Source organism: Tigriopus californicus, chromosome 7, assembly GCF_007210705.1.
Source record: "Tigriopus californicus strain San Diego chromosome 7, Tcal_SD_v2.1, whole genome shotgun sequence".
NCBI lineage: Eukaryota > Metazoa > Arthropoda > Copepoda > Harpacticoida > Harpacticidae > Tigriopus > Tigriopus californicus.
In genome coordinates, this window is record NC_081446.1 from 3,318,599 (window position 1) to 3,336,559 (window position 17,961).

Sequence of the window (17,961 nt, forward strand, 5' to 3'; positions counted from 1 at the left end):
GGGGGGCACTCAGCCAGCACTCCCAAATCGCGATTCACAGACTCACAGCCCACTCTATCGTGACATCACGGGTGCGGATTTGGCTCAATCACGGCCCTTTGAACGGCAGCTCACGTCTATCCACACACCCTCGCTCTACGTCTGGTTCTGAGCCTGACTCAGCTCTTCAGTTTCCCCGAGAATCACGGCAGCGACGTTCTCCTTCAGGCTCACTTTTCGCCTTTTCCTTCCACGTTCAGCTCAGGGTGACGTGGATTGATGCGTTAGGGCGGTGGGTCTGATGAGTCGGGATATAACTCGTTCAAGTTCAGTGGACCGTAGAATGGGCTAGAGGTATGTTGGTGAGGAATGGATTGGTTGTGAAGGGTTTGAGATCCAGGCTGGAAGACTTGGCGCCTGACCAGGTTGGGGGGGACTCAAGGCGAATGTCAGCGATTAGCTCGAGCTTGGACACCCTCAATGTAAATTTGTGACGGAGAAGACACTGGCAACAATGACAGTCCAGGGTGGACAGGGTGACGGCTGTTTTGGTGGGGGTGGGTGGCTCATGGTTTTGTTCCAAAAGGCCGGGTTGAGTTGGATGGAGCGGTCATTGGCCACCAGGATGAACTTCGTTCGATTTACGTGTTTTAGTTTCAAGCCGAATTTAAAAAATGTGACCCATACATAACATTAATCATCTTACATGTGGTGTGTTTCAAACGACATGGACCATCCAAAGGTCACTGATATTGGTTGGATTTGCTATCATCATACTAGAGGCCATGGTTCATTCTATTCACATTTCTGTCTGTACAATCTTTAAATTAAAAACTCCAGAGAGTGATGAGCAGGCCAAGGGCCAATTCCCTCAGATATTGTTTGCAAATAATCCCTTTTTAGTAGAGCTGATCCGAAAAAAAACTGATTTTAAAGAATATTACGTAAGTAAATAATGACAACCTTGAGTGAATATGCCAGATGTTTAAAAATATGCACATTGAAACAAGTTGAAACATCTGAAATTAGGAGATGGTCCATTCCTTTGAAACATCCTTTGGACAAATCTAGCTCCGTAAATTTTTGACGCATTAATCTGAGGTATCCCAGTTCCAACTACCTTATTTACATGAACCGCCCTTAGATCTGACAGCGTCAAGCTATTTTCCAAAGGATTTGAGTCCGGACTAGTCAAAAAGTACCTTTTTTTCGTTTCAATTTCACTAAACGAGTCTTTTTGCCTGACCTGACTCTAGTAACTCTAGTCCGGCAGAGGACTCGGAAAAAAGTCAAAACACCAGAGGACTCGGGTTGAGTCCAACTTTTACCGGACTCGCCCCAGCACTAGTCCTTGTCATTTGCACACTTTGATCCAAGAATCTTGTGATGCCATTCATCAATCACATTTTATTCATAAAGTATACTGTACCTCTTTGATCATCTCAGTGAGAAACACAAGGATGTGCTCGAAAATGAAAGCCAAATCATGAGGCTGGCAGTAAACATTTTCTAGTCACACTGAAAGTTGGCTCGTCACCCATTATGAATGTAAACAAATCTAAAAAAGTGTGACAAGCACACAGAAGAAGAAATCGAATCAATTAGATACATGGCAGCTCCTGGTTCCTCCCCTTTTCATATCCCATCCTCGCCTCACTCTGACTCTGGAGCAAGTTTAGATCGAATATTGGGGGTCGATTCTGAGTGTGGTGATGATGATTCAGTGCAACTCTCCGATTCCATTGAAACGTTTCTTGATGCTAGTGAGATTGAAGTCAAGTTTGCTCCCTCCGAACACATTCCGGGCACTTCATCGCCAATCCATTCTTCTAACAAAGACCATTCATTCAATGATAGCCAGGTTGAAATTGAACTTGCCCTGACCGACCATGTTCTGGGCACTTCATCTCCGGTCCATTCTTCTGAAGCGTCTTGGCCAGACATCTTAGACGCATTAAAAGTTCAAACCGTCCACTTTCAGACTCATTTCCCCCCTATGGTCTGTCCTTGGACCTTCATGAGCCACGAGGAACGTTACCAAAGAGTGGTGGGACAAATTGAAGGGCTCTTGCTCTCTCAAATTCAAAATGGAATGGTCCAAGGAGATGCACCTTTAGGTTTCACTTACCCCGATTACTCGGATTGGTCCCAAGTGCAATATCACCCTGGATATGGCTTGCGACCTAATTTAAGTGCGTCCCGAATGATAACGACACGTTTGGAGAACCGTGGATCGGCTACCAAGTATTCCTTGATAGTGCTAACCTTGTGGTCCATCTTGGAACTCTTTGACCAAGACAGTTTCGTCACCAAGCGGGAGCTCTACTACCAACATATCAACCACTATCGGTCTCAGGTAGGGCAATTTTACTTCGCTTTAAAACCCACATTATCAGAGTAAAAAAAAAAAAGTGAAGTATGAAACGTAGAATACAATAGTGTTGAGTGAACCTTATCAAGTCTCTAAATGTTAGGTCGCCGTGGATGAGTGCGTTAAGGTGATAGCCTGCATGCTTCGAATTCCTCGCCTTCATCTAAGGATCTTAAGCACTTCCAAAGGGCTTTTCATGGGCAATATTGTCTTTCACAACGCTCAAGGGATCCAAGTGATTGGATCTCATGCCACGCCAATTCCACAAGACATAACTGGTATTTCACAACTCGCCTCCGATGCCAAATTCATACTAGTCGTCGAAAAAGATGCAGTGTTCCAACGATTAGCTGATGACAATTTTGCCGTGATTTATCAACCCTGTCTCGTGATCACAGGCAAAGGGGTACCAGATTTGAATACCCGGCAGTTTTTGTACCATCTTTGGACTCATTTGAAAATCCCAGTATTGGCCCTGATGGATGGGGATCCCTTTGGCTTAGAGATCCTGTGCACTTATCGATTCGGTTCGTTACCTATGACGTGGAGCCAAGAACTTTTGCCAGTTCCGATCATGAAGTGGATTGGCATATTTCCGTCAGACATACATCAGTTTTCCCGTGAGCATCTGAAACCTTTGTCGAAAGTGGACTGTGCCAAAATAAGATCTCTTCTACAAAGACCCTACGTAGAAGCTCATCCGGAATTAAAGCAAGAAATCCTTATCATGAAAGACCATGGATGGAAAGCCGAAATCGAAGCTGTCGACTCTGTAGGGGATTTCGTGATAAGGCAAATTTTATCTCAGCATTGGCGCTAAGTCTATGAATACACACCATAATGCAATCTTCTTGTCCCTCAATTTCCTTCTTATCTTCGAGTAATTGTGAGCATGAATGGTTGCCTCATTCGTCCTTGAACATCCTTGGACTTTGACCCAGCCACCCTGGAGCAACAGTTGTATATGTATGTTTGGGTCGAATATGTGTACATGGCTGATACACTCCCGATAACTTCCCTATGTGACAGAAGCTCCCTTTGTTTGAATCATTTTGAAAATTACAAGGATTCCTCTTTAACGTGTGTCAAACTGGCTCTAGCGTTCTCACATCAATTTTCCCATTGCGTTGGTCTTTGGCCATGGCTTCCAAGTATAATTCTACGCCATCGCAGTCCCAATCCTTGAGTCGCGCTAGTTCCACTGGATCCCTCCATGGAGGCGTGGGACACGACAATCCAAGATACCCCAACGATACTCGTATTGGGAATAACCCAACTACGGATGACGAGGACTCGGATGGAGGTTCGCATCCTATGAATGTTGGTGCAAATGGTGGATCGGCTTCAAGTGGAGCTCGTTCCTCGTCCACGTCGGTTTCGTACAAGGAACGCCGTCGCGAAGCTCACACGCAAGCGGAACAAAAGCGGAGGGATGCGATCAAGAAAGGCTACGATTACTTGCAAGATCTTGTGCCTGCTTGTCAACAAGTGGACTCCGCTGGAGGGTAAGTCAAAGGCTCAAGATATTTGAAGGAAAAGCGATGAATAATTTGGGATTCTTGTTCCAGTCATAAGGTCAGCAAGGCCACCGTCCTACAAAAGTCCATTGATTACATCCAATTTGTGCAACAGCAAAAGAAGAAGCAAGAAGACGATCTGTCCCTATTGAGAAAGGAGGTCATTGCTCTTCAGATAATGAGGGCTAATTACGAACAATTGGTCAAAGCCCATCAGTCGCAGCCATCAACCTCGGAGGATTTCGTGCCAAGTGAGGTCAAGTTCCAGACGTTTCAGCTCTTAATGGACACGTTGTTCCAATCATTCAACGATCACGTGCGCATGAACACCTTCTCTGAGCTCTCGGGTTGTGTGTTTTCGTGGTTAGAGGAGCATTGCAAACCCCAACTACTTCAGGATCTCATGTGCAATATTCTTCATCAAGTGAGAGAGTCCTATGAGGCCCACGACGGAGGAGGGCCCCAGAGATCGATTCAGGCCCAAGAGGCAGAGGTCGCACGAGGACGACCCACGTCTCAATAACAATGATGATATTTTTTTGTCTATGTTTGAGTTCACCTCGAAGAAAGAGTGGATCAAGTCCTTCTAGCCTTGATCCATCATCAACATTGCAAACCAAACCATGTTCAAACTCAATCATGAATGCCTCACACCTTTTGCCGTGAAACCATGTAATGCAATCCTAACTACCCCTACCTACCTAAATATCCAATTTACTACATTCAGATCAAACGAAACCGAAAGATAATAGATGAACGATATTAAAGCCAATGCGTTAGATGTACGATCTAAAAAAAAAATCTTGTTGAAATTGTTTTTCCACTTGAAAAGAACTCCACTTTGAAATGAATGTTTCGTTAGTGCATTAATATGGCTTAACGTCGTCAACCCTGGCAAATGATAACGCGTTTATTGGCCTAAATGTCAATGCCTGGCTAAATGTCGTCCATAGTCTATTTTGGATCCAAGCTCAAAGTTTTTGAAACCTTTGCCATTTAAGAGACCTTTTTATTTCATTCTGAGAGTTACTTACGTATCCACATCGTCTCAGAGCTTCTTCATGAATCGTTTGATGGCATCGAAATGATGTAATGGCTAAAAACGTAACCTGGAATGTCGGTGGACTTTTTCAAAAATCTCAGTTCATCATGCTTTGTCTTAAATATGATGAGAAAAACGAAGAAAAGCTGATCAATTCGGTGAAATTCCCGTCATTACTATTTATCGAGCTTTTTCCGATCTCTATTAGACGCGTACATTAGTTCCTCATTCCTCAAGTTCGGGAAGATCGGCTCCAAATACACCCTCCAAATAGATCAAAACTGAAATTTTCGGCGATGCACAGTATCTTCTATCAAAATTCAGAGTTAGTGGGGATCCTTGAATCTCTCTAGCCGATGACGTGTACTTCAAACAGTTATTTAAACATCTTATTTGAATTTGATGCGGACGAAATGTCTACCTTATCAATGGGATGGTACGCTTGTATTAAAAAGTGCAAATAATCATTTGATCAAGATTACAACGGAGTGATTTGTGGAAACGTATATTTCAGTTTGCCTTTTCTCGTGGTAAATTTATGGATCCTTTAGATACATGTTTTCATAGCGTTGTCATCAATCGGACCAGTCCGGTTGAATCCGTCTAGTTGGTTTAATGGCGTATAAAATTTGATTTCTAAATTTGCGGCGGGAACCGTTTACTTGAACGAATATCCGTCTCCGGTAGGATCCAAAACCCATGGGTAGTTCTTGGGACATTCCATGCACGTGTGCAGACGGAGGGTCTCTCCCTTCAGCTCTCGGGTATTCAGCGGGCATGCGTTGGGCAAGGAGCAGAAAGGCTGGCCTTTAACGTCACATTTCTCTTTCCATTCGGAGAAATCCCGGAGAGCGGTGATCTCGGTGGGATTTTGCATCCATTGAATGACCTATACGGACGAGAGAAAGAAGTCGGTTATAAACATAATGATGAATCGAGCTGACCTGGCGTGTCATACCTGAAGCATGGTGACAAAGTAGACATCGTTCCGATCAATCATCTCGTCAATGAATTTGATGAGTTCTTTCACAAAATCTTTGTTCTGTTTGAGCCACGAGGCGTGGAAGTGGAGACCCAATGGAGCTCGATTGGTCTCGAAATGGCGATTGAAGTTGTGCCTTAGCATTGACCCGAATTGTTGTGGCGACTGAATATTGGAACACGAGGAGACCATGTGGCAACCGGGCAATCTCTCATCAAAGCTAGGGTCATCTCGCCGGTCAAGTTCGTTGATGACCATCTCCCACACCGGGTGGGACCTGGAGGGGCAGTTCTGAGCGTTTCCGTGACATTTGTGGGGCATGCGATAATACAAAGTGTACGGCCAAATGGGAACACGTCCCAGAGGAGCGCTGATGGAGGTATCGTAGACGAAGAACTGATCAGCCATCATCTCGAATTGCTTGTTGCCGCCTACTCTGAGATAGGGAGCTCGGATGCCAATGACAGATCCGTCGGTGATGTTGGCAAAACGCTCTACGATCAATCGAGCTCCAGCCATCTCGGCCAACCAATCGTCGTAAGTGCCTTCCGTCCAATACTGAGGGTCCTCTTTGTTGGTGATGGAAAACACACCGACCTCGTGACCTCGGCGGTGGAGTTCCTGGACGGCGGAGTAGTTTGTGTACTTGTGAGAGACATAAAACGATCCCCTGATGCTGCATCCATTGGGGTTCTGCTTCTCTCCATTGAAAATGGTGTTGTACACGTCCATGTTGTCGCTGTTGACAGCCCCATTGAAGGTGATGGTGATCATCTGTGGCACTTGAGCAGGGTCAATGCCTCCCGGAATCCTCGTTCCATCAGCCGAGCAGAAACAGTCGGGCAGTTGACATTGGCTAAGATCGCAATCGGGTGCTCTGTTGGGGTCCTGTTCAACTGAGCAAGCATTCTCATCCGACCCATCTGCACAGTCAGGTCTCTCGTCGCAGAAGAGTTTTTTGTCCATGCATTTTCCGTCTCCACATTGCAATTCACCGTCGGGACAAACAGGCTCGTCCGTGAAGATGTTGGGGAGAACCTTACGGGGCTCTGGAGGAGACAAGGAGAATTAGATAAACAGTCAACGCTGGCCAGCCTCGAGCTATGTGATGGCTTCCTCGAGCAAGGTCAACTTACTAGACAAAACATCACAGTTATTGACATTTCGGCCCCAATCACAGTTCTGCCCGTAAACGTCGAAACTCAGACCAGTCGGGCAGCGGAGTGCTGCCAAACGAATCTCGTCGGAAACTCCCGCTCGGTCACACCTATTGGAGATGAGAGGGTTGGTACAAAATGGATCCATTTCGACGACCAGTGCATTGCGAATGCAACTGGCAGTTGCGACGAAGCACTTAATGGCAGATTTGGACACAAAGAGCAGTAGTGGAATGCAATTATTACCTCACGACTTCCCGACAATCGCCCTTGGTGGTCAATCTGAAGTACTCCTTGTCGTTTCTGTCCTTGCAGAGAGAACTGGGTGAGAGATCCAATACGTCCGGGGTGTCTTCTCCCTCTTGCCCCGATACTGGAAATCAAATGAAACTTGAGATTTTGAGAATGTGTCATGACGATAACCAAGAGAGCAGGAGGACCATACAACACAAAGGGCCAAGGTGAAAGTAGTCGGTGGCTCGTCGTATGAACATTAGCGGTAACGCCCGCTCTTCTCAAGGATACACCAACCACACCGAATCATGAATTGACCAACCCTCATTCACTTAGGATGAACCCTAATAAGGTCCAATATGATCCTGGATGGTCTTCTTACCTTGGGTCAGGACCAACAGAAGGAGAAGGGCAGACAGAGCAGGTGCGGCGAATTTTTCCACAGCCATTGTATTCCTCCTCTCCATCCTCATCCTCATCGTCCTCCTGCTGAAGTCAATGCCGGGGGACTTGTGATGATCCTCGCACTGCTCGACGATGGACTCAACTAAAAGTCTTGGCAAGCTTCGGGCTTGATATTTATGTGTGGAGCGGCCTCGGTCGTCCGTCCGTCCGTCCGATGATCGTCCAGCTCTCTCGTTCCTCGTGTTCAGTGTCCGACCCGATCACCAACATCCACCAAAGGGCTCCTCTGCGTTGGATATCCAAGGCCTGCATACACGCGATTTTTACGTTGGGGACGTCGTGCTCGGGGTCCGTGTTGTGGTGAGGTACCCTCAAAAGGAAAGAAATCCTCTTCTGGTGCTTCTCAAGATGACCTGAGGAGTGAATACAGGTCGTGGAGATGAGGGGTATGGAGGCGGGGAGGTAGCATGAAGAAAATGATGATGGGTCGGTCTTCTCAGGTCGTGGGAGCTGCTGGTGGTGGAGGAGGACGAGGAAGAGGCTAATTTCAAGTCGTCTTCTCATGCAAGGACTAACTTTCCTCTGTCCTTCAGAACACACTCTGGAGATTTCAATGATCGGGCGAAAATATCCAGAGCATCCTTTAGCCACCACCGCACCAACTGAGCAGTTTCCTCATGGAAAAACGTACGTCACACACGAGGGACGTGGGCATTTTCTCTACTGGAGTCGTGAGAAGCTCATCATCCTATGTGTATGAGAGGGGTCTCTCTAATCACTTTCTGATATTGAGAAACATTTCTCCAAGAAAAGGCTTCTAAGAACCTCCACAACCCCGGAACATTATTTTTTCTTTCTGCATAAGTAGTTACGAAATGATAAGTTAGTATTATTACCTTTGTGCCTGCCTTGATCTATCGTTGAAAATTAAAGGATGACGGTGTTTCCTGAAACGCGATGGGAGTTATGGTTTCCTTGCACCACAACTCGCGCATGGAGTACTTATTTTTCCTCCCCTCATACAAGACATCAAGACATGCCCCAGGAACACGAACGATTTATCCGGTTCCGCAATGTTTCTCACAAACATTCCTGACAACAAACTTTATATTAATATCGTTGCATTTGAATACTGAAATTTAAAAGCCACCCCATAGCCTTCTTATTTCAAGGGGAAAATAAGAACGTTTTGCTCCACCACCCGGAAAATCATTACATTTAGCATACGTCGTATTCGAATGTATAACACTCTACCGCGCTGAGTTTGGTTGGAGGTGTCTACACCTAAAATAGATGTATCAAGCCTGCAATAAAGATTACGTACCGTGGTATATCAAGGATAATGATGGCATAGTATACAGTTTATAATAAAAAAAGATGAAATATTGCTTCCTTGAAAACCAACATGATCGTTTTCTGGCGTCAACACTCTCACGCCGAGTATTCTAGTAGTGAAATATCAAATCAACAACCGTTTCACACGCGACCACAGTGTGAAACACTCATGCCCGAACCAAGCCGTCCACTACATATCTACGTATCTTGGCCATTTGATTGAGGACAGCCCACTCAAGAGGGTGGAACAACTGTTTCTCACTCTCAATGGCTTCTATTCTAGTTCTAGCAGAGTACATGGATGGAGATCACCTTCTTCTAAATCTACATTGCAAGCCACGGATCCTAAGTGGCGTCGCCCAATTCGTTGTCAAACCCGAAAGGTGAGACTCTCAAGGTCATTTGAAACGTTGTTATCCTTGTTACGCCGAATTTCGGATGATCCCAATTATTTCCAAGAACCTGGTTCTGTTGGAAGCTTCTTCGTGGCTTAGCAATGGTAATGGTTGTGGATGGTATGAGTCAGATTGGTGTATCACCATGCTAGAGATTATCGGGATGGAACGTGCCGAGAGACATTTCAAAATTGTTCAGAAGTGGTCAGAGGCCTGAATGTACCAAACAAACAGCCTTACGAGTATGTTAACTCCTTGCTTGAACTGGATATCTCAAGGTTAATTCTATCCAATGGCTAAACTATCGCGTTGTTTGTCTTTTTACCATCCTGCTTTGGTCACCAAAGTAAGTAACCGCGAATACATCAGTGGTTGAATTTCATGTGCCCATCCAAAGTCTGCAATTGGATGGCAAATTCAATCCGCGAAAAGAAATGCGATAGACTCGAAGTTTCTTTTTACACCGAAACCCTTTTGAAATATTCTGGCTTTACTTTTGGGTGTAACTAGAATGAACGTTCGGAATGGTAATCGAATCCTGGATGTTTTCATATTTTTGATATTGTATGTACATTGCGATACAAATATTGCTTCAATACAGGGTGTTTGAGCAAAATTGTCCGTTTTCGTCGGTACTTGCCATAATTTTGTCTCGAAGATTAATGAGAAAAAAGATTGTTACAAAGCTTAGCTAGAGTTAAGAATAAAATTTCATCAGTTAATGTGCCAACCTTTAGCCGAACTTACGAGTGGTGTCGGTCTGAATTCAGGCCCAATGGGCCCACAATACAACAATGATCTGGCAATCATCTGCAGGGATGACCATATGTGTTAGGACTGGATGAATGTAAGATAATTCATTTTATGTAACTCAAGCAAATAAGAAATATTTACCAATAAAATATAAAGCGTCACGTTTTGTAGATTCGCAAAGGCCATGCTTTGGTTTAATAGCGTCAGTTGGGCTGTTCAGATCTGCTTGGATCTGAGCTGCCCTAACACGTACGGTCATCCCTATATATGCTTTGCTGGTTGTTCGTCATGCAAACTAAAAACTCGAGCTCTTCTTTCTTGCAACCATTTCATTTTACGTGTGAAAACCCATTAATTAGTTTTGTATATATGTTTTGAACAGTTGTGCAATTTTGATTAAAAAAGCTTTATTACAGGAGGAAGTTTTCGCTCAAATTCTCTGTATAGTACTTTCAAAACGTTAGGAAATGTTCAAAGTAAAATTGCCATGTCAATTCGAAAGGTTAAGTAATGCTAGTTCCCTTTTTTTTAATCACAACTGCAAGACTTGACGATGAGACGATGAACCGATGAAATTAGTAGTCTCATTTCAAAAACGGAATGCCCAATTTTGCCAAGTTTCTCTTGTTTCGGTTCAGAATTTTTTTTGCTCTTCCTGCCTTTAAGGAGGCACTAGACCTTCAGAATAATGAAGTGGTTCCTGAAAACAAGCTTGCTCTGAAAGGGCCTCATTGAAAGGAAAGTTGCCTGACTGACCTCTGTCACACAAGCTGGTCTCTAATTTCCAAATAGCAACCGTATCTAGGCACTTTAAAGTCAGTGCATATGGCGAAAGCCAATTGCAAACGCTTCATTGTTATACTCAGAAAACAATGTCCACTAATTCTACCCATCCCCATTGGTTCGACGAAACCAAATACTGGGTAAAGGACCATGTGGACTTCACCTTAGCTATGTGCATTGTGGGCGGAATCTTCCTACTAATCGGTTTGTGCCTCGGTTTCTGCATCTGGCGATATCCGAGCTACGATTATCCAGAGAATTTCGAGCGTGACAAACGTCTACGCTCAAGAAGTCTGTTTCGTGACAAATCCGGGCGCAATAAAAACAAAGTCGATGAGGAACATCTCGAAACGGTGACGAATGTCGAATCCGTCAAGGACAGTTTGGGGACGTTTGAGCGGCTTTCAAGGGACGATTCGACCTTTCAAAAGCCAGCTTTACGATTGCCAACCCCGGGAGGAGCTCCGCCTCCCGGACGCCTTCCACCCCTGGTTTCATTTGGGCTGGTGAATCCAAGCACCCACTCCATGAGTGACAATGTTTCGTTAAGTTCAAAGAATACCGAAGTGCCGAAGAATGTCTTAGCGAGAGACGCCGAATCCCTGGACGACGCCATTTTAGATGATGTGGACGGACTCATGCAACGAGAGAAGTCAATACGATGGCGGGACGAAAGATCGGAAATGATTAGTGTCGACGGGTTATCTGCGATTCAATTCTAAACTTAGACTCAATTGCCGGCCATCCTTCAAGTGTTTTCATTGGTATGTTTGTATTTGACGTGGAAATACAAAGTTGGCAGAGATTCAACGGCAGTTTGCATACATGTCTCACTGATGAGAATCACAGTATATTAGCGTTTGGACCAAGTCCAGAAATTGGGCTGGGCTGCTTTGTTGCGCAGCTCAAGCTTGATTCCAAATGGATGTGTGGCATCATTGATGGGCAGAAATTGACCTCAAGAAGACCCGCTTTTTAGGACAGGCGCCACCACATGATGGTATGGATTTTGTGGGTTCGTGTGGATGGTGAAGGCACGTGCTTTTTAGGACGGAGACATACTAGGTCTCAAAGCTTGAAGTAGGACATTCTAGGTATTTCTACATGGAACGAAAATAAGGCGCAATAAAGAAATAAACAACAGCATGTCTAGAAGAAGCCATCGCCGGTGGGATCGTTCAACCACGGGTAGTTGTTTGGGCATCGGATACACGTGTGAAGATGAAGAGCTTCTCCGGGCAACTCGTTCGTTGAGAGCTTGCACGTGTTGGGTGCCAAGCATGGGAGTGCCTCCTCAGGGGTACACTTCTCCTTCCAGGGCTCAAAAGTTTTGGCGTTGTCGACAGTCTGTGGATTCTGGATCCATTGGATGACCTGAGTCATGGTGACAAAGTAAACATCGTTGTGAGACTCAATGACCTCATCCATCCAGTAGAGGAAGGCGTCGAGGTACTCGGGATTGTTCTTCAACCAGGCGGCATGGAAGAACAAACCAAGAGGAGCTCGATTCTGGTCGTAGTGACGGTAGAAGTTGTGGGTGAGGAAGTTGTAGAATTGATCACCGCTCACAATGTTGGAGCACGAGTCCACCATGGCGCAACCAGGGAGATCCTCGTCCACGGTAGGATCCTCTCGACGATCCAACTCGTTCATGACCATCTCCCAGACAGCGTGGGACCGGGTGGGGCAATTCTGGAGATCTCCATGGCATCTGTGAGGCATACGGAAGTACATGGTGTAGGGCCACAATGGAGGGTTCTGCAATGGAGCAGTGATGGACGAATCGTAGAGGAAAGCCTGCTCTTCCATCATGGTGAATTGGTTGTTGCCTCCCACGCGGAGATAAGGGGCACGAAGACCCACGACCGAGTTGTCGGTGATGTCGGCATACTTGTCAATGATCAATCGAGATCCGGCCATTTCCTTGGCCCAATCATCAACAGTGGCATCGGTCCAGAAGGACTCGTCATCGTTGTGGGTAATGGAGTGAGCCGCGATTTCGTGGCCTTGTTTCCTCATGTGCTGAACGGCAGTGTAGTTGGTGTACTTGTGAGACACAAAGAACGTGGCTTTGATATCGCAACCGTTGGGGTTCTGTCTCTGACCGTTGAAGATCTCTTGGTAAAGGTCGATGTTGTTGTTGTTGATGGCGTCGTCAAACGTGATCGTCACCATCTGGGGGACATTCTGGCAATCGGCACCGGCGGGACCGACTTCACAAAGTTGGCCAGGCACTTGTTGACCATCAGCCGAGCAGAAGCAATCGGGAAGCTTGCAGATGGTGGTATCGCAAGGAGGAGCTCGGTTAGGATCCGTGTCCATATCTGTGGGAGAAACAACCGGTTAATCAAAATCTTCCCTTGAATGTACGTACATTTATTTGTCTAGCGGTGATTGTGTCAGAACTTACCACAAGCGTTCTCATCGGAACCATCGTTACAGTCCCTGGCTCCGTTACAGAAGAGTCCTCGCTCCATACAGTTGCCATCTCCACAAGCCAAGAAGTTCTCCTGGCAGATGGGTTCATCAGTATACAGCAGGGGTTTCACCTTCTTCTCTTTTGATTTGAGTTCGCAATTCTCCACTGACCATTTCCAGTCACAAGTTTGTTTCTCAATATCGAAATACAAACCTGCAGGACAACGAATGGCTTGGAGACCCTGGGAAGAAAGATAATTATGCTCGTATTAGGATTGTGGTGAAATGACCTTTCGACCGTTAGAAAATGTGTTGGTCGTGCCAAGATCACGCGTCTCTGTCATGTCTGATGCGCTTCCCGTGGCGCCATTTCTGGTCGGCTTGCATCTCCCCCGGAAAAAGGCATATCAATGTCAAATGTGAACATATCAGCTCCTCACTTCCAGCCATGAGGGGTACATTAAAAAATCTAGCTTGCTTTGAGAGATCTCCGAGAGGAAGCCTCTTCCTCCGTAGCATTTGGCTGCCACTCTACCTCTTCCACCTCTCCTAGGGGCTGCTTCTCCTGCTCAGGCCATGATCTTGATCTGTCAAGGTCTTTCTTGGTTCAAGCACCATTACTGTGAGCACTTCCATACCACCACCACCAGAACCACCACCGCTACTACCTCCACCACCACCACCTCTCTCAACTCCTCTGGCTTGGGTGTGTTCAAAGAAGCCTAAGTTGTGAACTAGAAAGTGAGGACAAAGAACGTCCTGGCTGGTTGAAAAAAGCAGCGCACTGGAAATTTATGCTCTTTCGCTACACTTCTTGGTTCACCTAACAAAGCGTCAGGGAAATGCGTATTTGTTGTCCAAAAATCGACCTCTAGTAATGGTGGTGGTGGTGGAAAGAGGATATGATGATAGTGTATGTTTCCTCTTATGAGTCAAAATTCTATTCCAAATCGTACTTTGTGACATTTCAAGTGGGTTGGCATCCTGACTAGTTTCTGCCTCGTCATTAATCAAATTGTAAATAGACTATAATCTTTTTTCCCAAGGTTTCCTTTGGCTCCGTCTTGGTTATAAAAGGGCCCTTGAATTGATAAATGCATCCCTACGCGCTGATCTGTCTTTTACGTATGGTTACTCTTTCGCCTGAATTCAGTCAGACCCGGTCTTTTCAAATCCTCTCCTTTGAGTTCCCGAATCGACCAAGTCTCAAGCCCAGATCTTGACCAGTATTTGGAGTGAATCTCTACTCTTTGAAAGTGACCATGAAAACTTGTTCCCAAACCCACAGTACATTAGCACCACCTCATCGCTTGATTCAAGAAGCAACACCGCCCTCCGGAAAAAGAATCTTTTCCTTGAAATCATGTCTTCCAGACAGGTTGGGTTACGAACGAGAACTTGATCGTGGCAGTCGCTTGAATCTTGGGTGCAACAATAGGACACGAGATAAGGAGTTTAGAGGAGGCGAGAGAACGATGAGGTGCGTTTTCGCGCCACGATTCCGGAAATAAATCCCGACATTCAGGTCATGACTCGATTTGTCGCTCGGATGCGCTTTGACATTCACAAATTCAACCCAAAAGGGCCTTGAAAACAATGGAAGTACTCCAAATCAACGTGCTTTACCAAGTGGTATGGTCTCCAATCGAAACCATCGCGACTTTGACTTTGACGTATTCAATATGTGTAGTATATGCCTGACAATGGGTATGCTTACCGATTCTGTGCACTGGATCACGTCTCGACATTTGTCTGGTCCGGACTCTAATCTGAACCATTCACCTGCGCCCTTATCTGAACATAATTGCTTTTCCAGCTCTTCTTCGTCCGTGTCTTGCCTCTTTATTCTGGCACCATGACCTAAAAGAAACCATCCATTATATCCAAGTGTACAGAGTAAACCCACAGAGAAAGTGTGAAAAAGCAAAAAGCCATTTACATTTGCTCTAGAAACCCAATAAAAATAGCAATCGTCACCGGGTGAGAGTGTGATGAGAGTACAAGAGAGGCGAGCAACGTTGGAACTCTCTACTTTCCTGGCAACGTTTTCTCGTCACGACAACATAGGCGTTGCACGAATGTTCAAACTAGGCTTCGAATTGGCCCAAATCATTTGGTGTGAAATCATTTTAGAAGCTTAGACCATGGGAATTCAAACCGCAGGTTCCGCTTCCAAGGGTATTTTTACAATCACAATATTTGGAGACAATGATCTTTTTCCAACAGTGGCTTCTTATTTCAAATCCATTTTTCATTTTACAAGCTTGTTGCAAATGCCAATCCCCGTAAGCCATCATGTATGGGCTACACCTATTAGTTTGGTTTTGAATTTGCCGCGCCTTCATTAGAATATCTCATGGTGTGATTTGTCCGCCCTTTTCATGGGCTCATATCGTTCTTGTTCAAATGGCGCCAAGAGGAAAAAAGGAACCCCCTACGCTGCTTGCCAGATCTCTCGCTCAGAAAACCGGAGCTATCCATCCAGGGGATCGGTGAGGAAGAATTTCCCAACTATTTACCATACGCAGAGAGGAGGACGGACCCCTGTGAACATCCGGGGTAAGGCCAGGTGATGCAAGCAATTCACCCACAGCTTCTCCTACCAAGGTACAATATCCACTCAAGTCTTGAATCGTGAGTGCAATAAAAGCCATTGGAATGTGCCATCATGGGGGCCAAACCCATATTATAGTGCGAGTGTCCCCAAAGTGGTCGATGGTAATCTTCCCGCCCTTTAAACTTTCACCAATATCATCAGAAGGACGATTCAGGAAACGAGTTTGGGGATCTGCAATCCTCATACGCACAAATCAGCTCCGACCTCAGCCGAGTGAGCACTTCTTTGTCCGGAGGAAGGTCACATGAGAAAATCATGTTTATGGATGGCTCATTACTCTGATCTTTGTTCTTTTAGAAAACATCATGACCTAAAGCTGGGTTATTTCCAAAAAATAGGTCTTTTGAAGAAGAGGAAATGGGAACATGAGCATGATCAGCTTTCCGTAAATTGACGTAAATTAGGTTTCTGGGGCACTTTTACCGCATGGTTACATTTTTGCTTGTTGCAATTTGTGAGCAAGTCGAGCAATGTGTAAAAGTACATTTATCATTCTCTTTATATACTGGCCATTTGTCGACGGAATTCTGCCAAATATTTATCAATTACAATTTACTCGTCCATGAATAATGAATCGCCATTTGCATTCGATGTGGTGATTGCAACGCTAGATATTTCTGATAGGAGAAGTTACGGAATGTGTTTGCAAAGATAAGTGCATTCTCTAATTCAATATATTCAGTGCTTCTTCTCTGTCAATCGTCAGAAAACCCAACATTATATTGAAGACTCTTCCCAAATTTCAAGGCCAAGCAAAGGGTGTATGCAATGAACAGACTTACCTAAGGCTGAAAGGCAGACGACAATGAGCAATAATGCACCATAAGTGTGAGGTGTTTTACTTCTCGGCTTCATGATCACAAGAAAGGTCCACTTGACACTGAGGCCGACACTTTACCTTTTATACCTGAGTAACAGCGGCGGCGTCAATCCGTGCCTCCCTCCCTCCGACGTTGGTTCGATCATTCTCTGGTTGGTGCTGGGTTCGTCCGTGATGGTCTCCAATCCAAGCCGGCTTTAAAGCTTCGAAGATTTTCAAAGCTTTTCTGCGAGCGTTTATTCTCGAAATGAGATCTTTCAAAGCCTGAACCCACTGATAAGCCACGGACAGCAGGAGGAGCACACATTCCCATACACGTAGACCGCATCCACGAGTCTGCTCCCACAGAGGAGGCGAATATATCGTGCTGGTAGTTCGACTCCTAGTACGTTATTTGACTTGGTTCGGGTGGCGAGGCAAGAAATTGGCAGATTTGTTTAAGGTTCTTTTTAGCCAATCCTTAGCGAATGTTAGGTAACTTAAAAGCATCCACTTTGCTATTGGTCAAGCCAAGGGTTGCGCCCTCTTTTAGAGAGGTAGAAGACGCCGATTTATGGTGCTGTGCTTTCCCGGATTCGGATTTCAAACGCCTTCTGTTGGGACGTTTGGATCTTATCGAAATATCTCGTCAAGGACTTTTCCTTGATTAAAGCGAGTGGTTCTGATTCCATTATTAGAGGTTGCGTGTTTGAACGAACTGCTAAATTTTCTACTCCCATGTCCTTCTCCTTCTAGATAGATTTAAACGTGTATAAACTCCGAAACATGTCATGTGGTCAATCATCTACTGGTCCATATTTTCTTGTCACTACCGAAGATTACAAACGTGGAAGTTATTTCGTACTAAGCTCGGTTATTTGAAAGACAAAGCATTGGCGTTATACCTGTTACTTGAAAGACCATGAAATAAGGTTCGAGACTCGGTTCTGGCTAAGACGAAACAATGCGGTTGTTAGTACGGTTACGTCATATATTTTGAAATATAATGAAGCCGGTAGCGCCCTTCGTGATCATGCAATCGTCTGTCCAACGTTTTGAAAGATCAATAATCGAGATGTTGATTTACTTGTCATCGTTCAACACCAAGTTTTGGGTTAGACGTTGATGTAATAAGATTTGGAACTGTTCTTTGCACCGCTACAACATTTAATGA

General features: G+C 45.1%; 4 protein-coding genes across 5 annotated transcripts; 2 read left to right on the forward strand and 2 right to left on the reverse strand.

The window, feature by feature from the left end:
• Window positions 1-1,512: 1,512 nt before the first annotated feature.
• Window positions 1,513-3,196, forward strand: LOC131882975 (meiotic recombination protein SPO11-like). 2 transcript variants are annotated; one of them, XM_059230287.1, is made up of 3 exons: window positions 1,548-1,742; window positions 1,961-2,335; window positions 2,454-3,196. In XM_059230287.1, the coding sequence occupies exons 1-3, from the start codon at window positions 1,692-1,694 to the stop codon at window positions 3,168-3,170; spliced, it is 1,143 nt and encodes a 380-aa protein (XP_059086270.1). In that variant the 5' UTR covers window positions 1,548-1,691; the 3' UTR covers window positions 3,171-3,196. The 2 variants fall into 2 exon arrangements, with proteins under 2 accessions (XP_059086269.1, XP_059086270.1); XM_059230286.1 differs by having other exon boundaries at window positions 1,513-2,335.
• A 106-nt stretch (window positions 3,197-3,302) lies between these two features.
• LOC131882977 (max-like protein X) lies at window positions 3,303-4,639 on the forward strand. The gene is made up of 2 exons (XM_059230290.1): window positions 3,303-3,855; window positions 3,919-4,639. Exons 1-2 carry the CDS (start codon window positions 3,491-3,493, stop codon window positions 4,388-4,390), a joined length of 837 nt encoding a protein of 278 aa, XP_059086273.1. The 5' UTR covers window positions 3,303-3,490; the 3' UTR covers window positions 4,391-4,639.
• A 759-nt stretch (window positions 4,640-5,398) lies between these two features.
• On the reverse strand, window positions 5,399-8,075 carry LOC131882970 (chitin deacetylase 1-like). Its single transcript, XM_059230279.1, has 5 exons — window positions 7,665-8,075; window positions 7,295-7,421; window positions 7,028-7,158; window positions 5,868-6,940; window positions 5,399-5,798 (listed from the first exon to the last, which is right to left on the reverse strand). Exons 1-5 carry the CDS (start codon window positions 7,759-7,761, stop codon window positions 5,568-5,570), a joined length of 1,659 nt encoding a protein of 552 aa, XP_059086262.1. The 5' UTR covers window positions 7,762-8,075; the 3' UTR covers window positions 5,399-5,567.
• A 3,625-nt stretch (window positions 8,076-11,700) lies between these two features.
• Window positions 11,701-16,927, reverse strand: LOC131882973 (chitin deacetylase 1-like). Its single transcript, XM_059230283.1, has 4 exons — window positions 16,771-16,927; window positions 15,089-15,231; window positions 13,364-13,613; window positions 11,701-13,277 (listed from the first exon to the last, which is right to left on the reverse strand). Exons 1-4 carry the CDS (start codon window positions 16,841-16,843, stop codon window positions 12,103-12,105), a joined length of 1,641 nt encoding a protein of 546 aa, XP_059086266.1. The 5' UTR covers window positions 16,844-16,927; the 3' UTR covers window positions 11,701-12,102.
• Window positions 16,928-17,961: the final 1,034 nt, after the last annotated feature.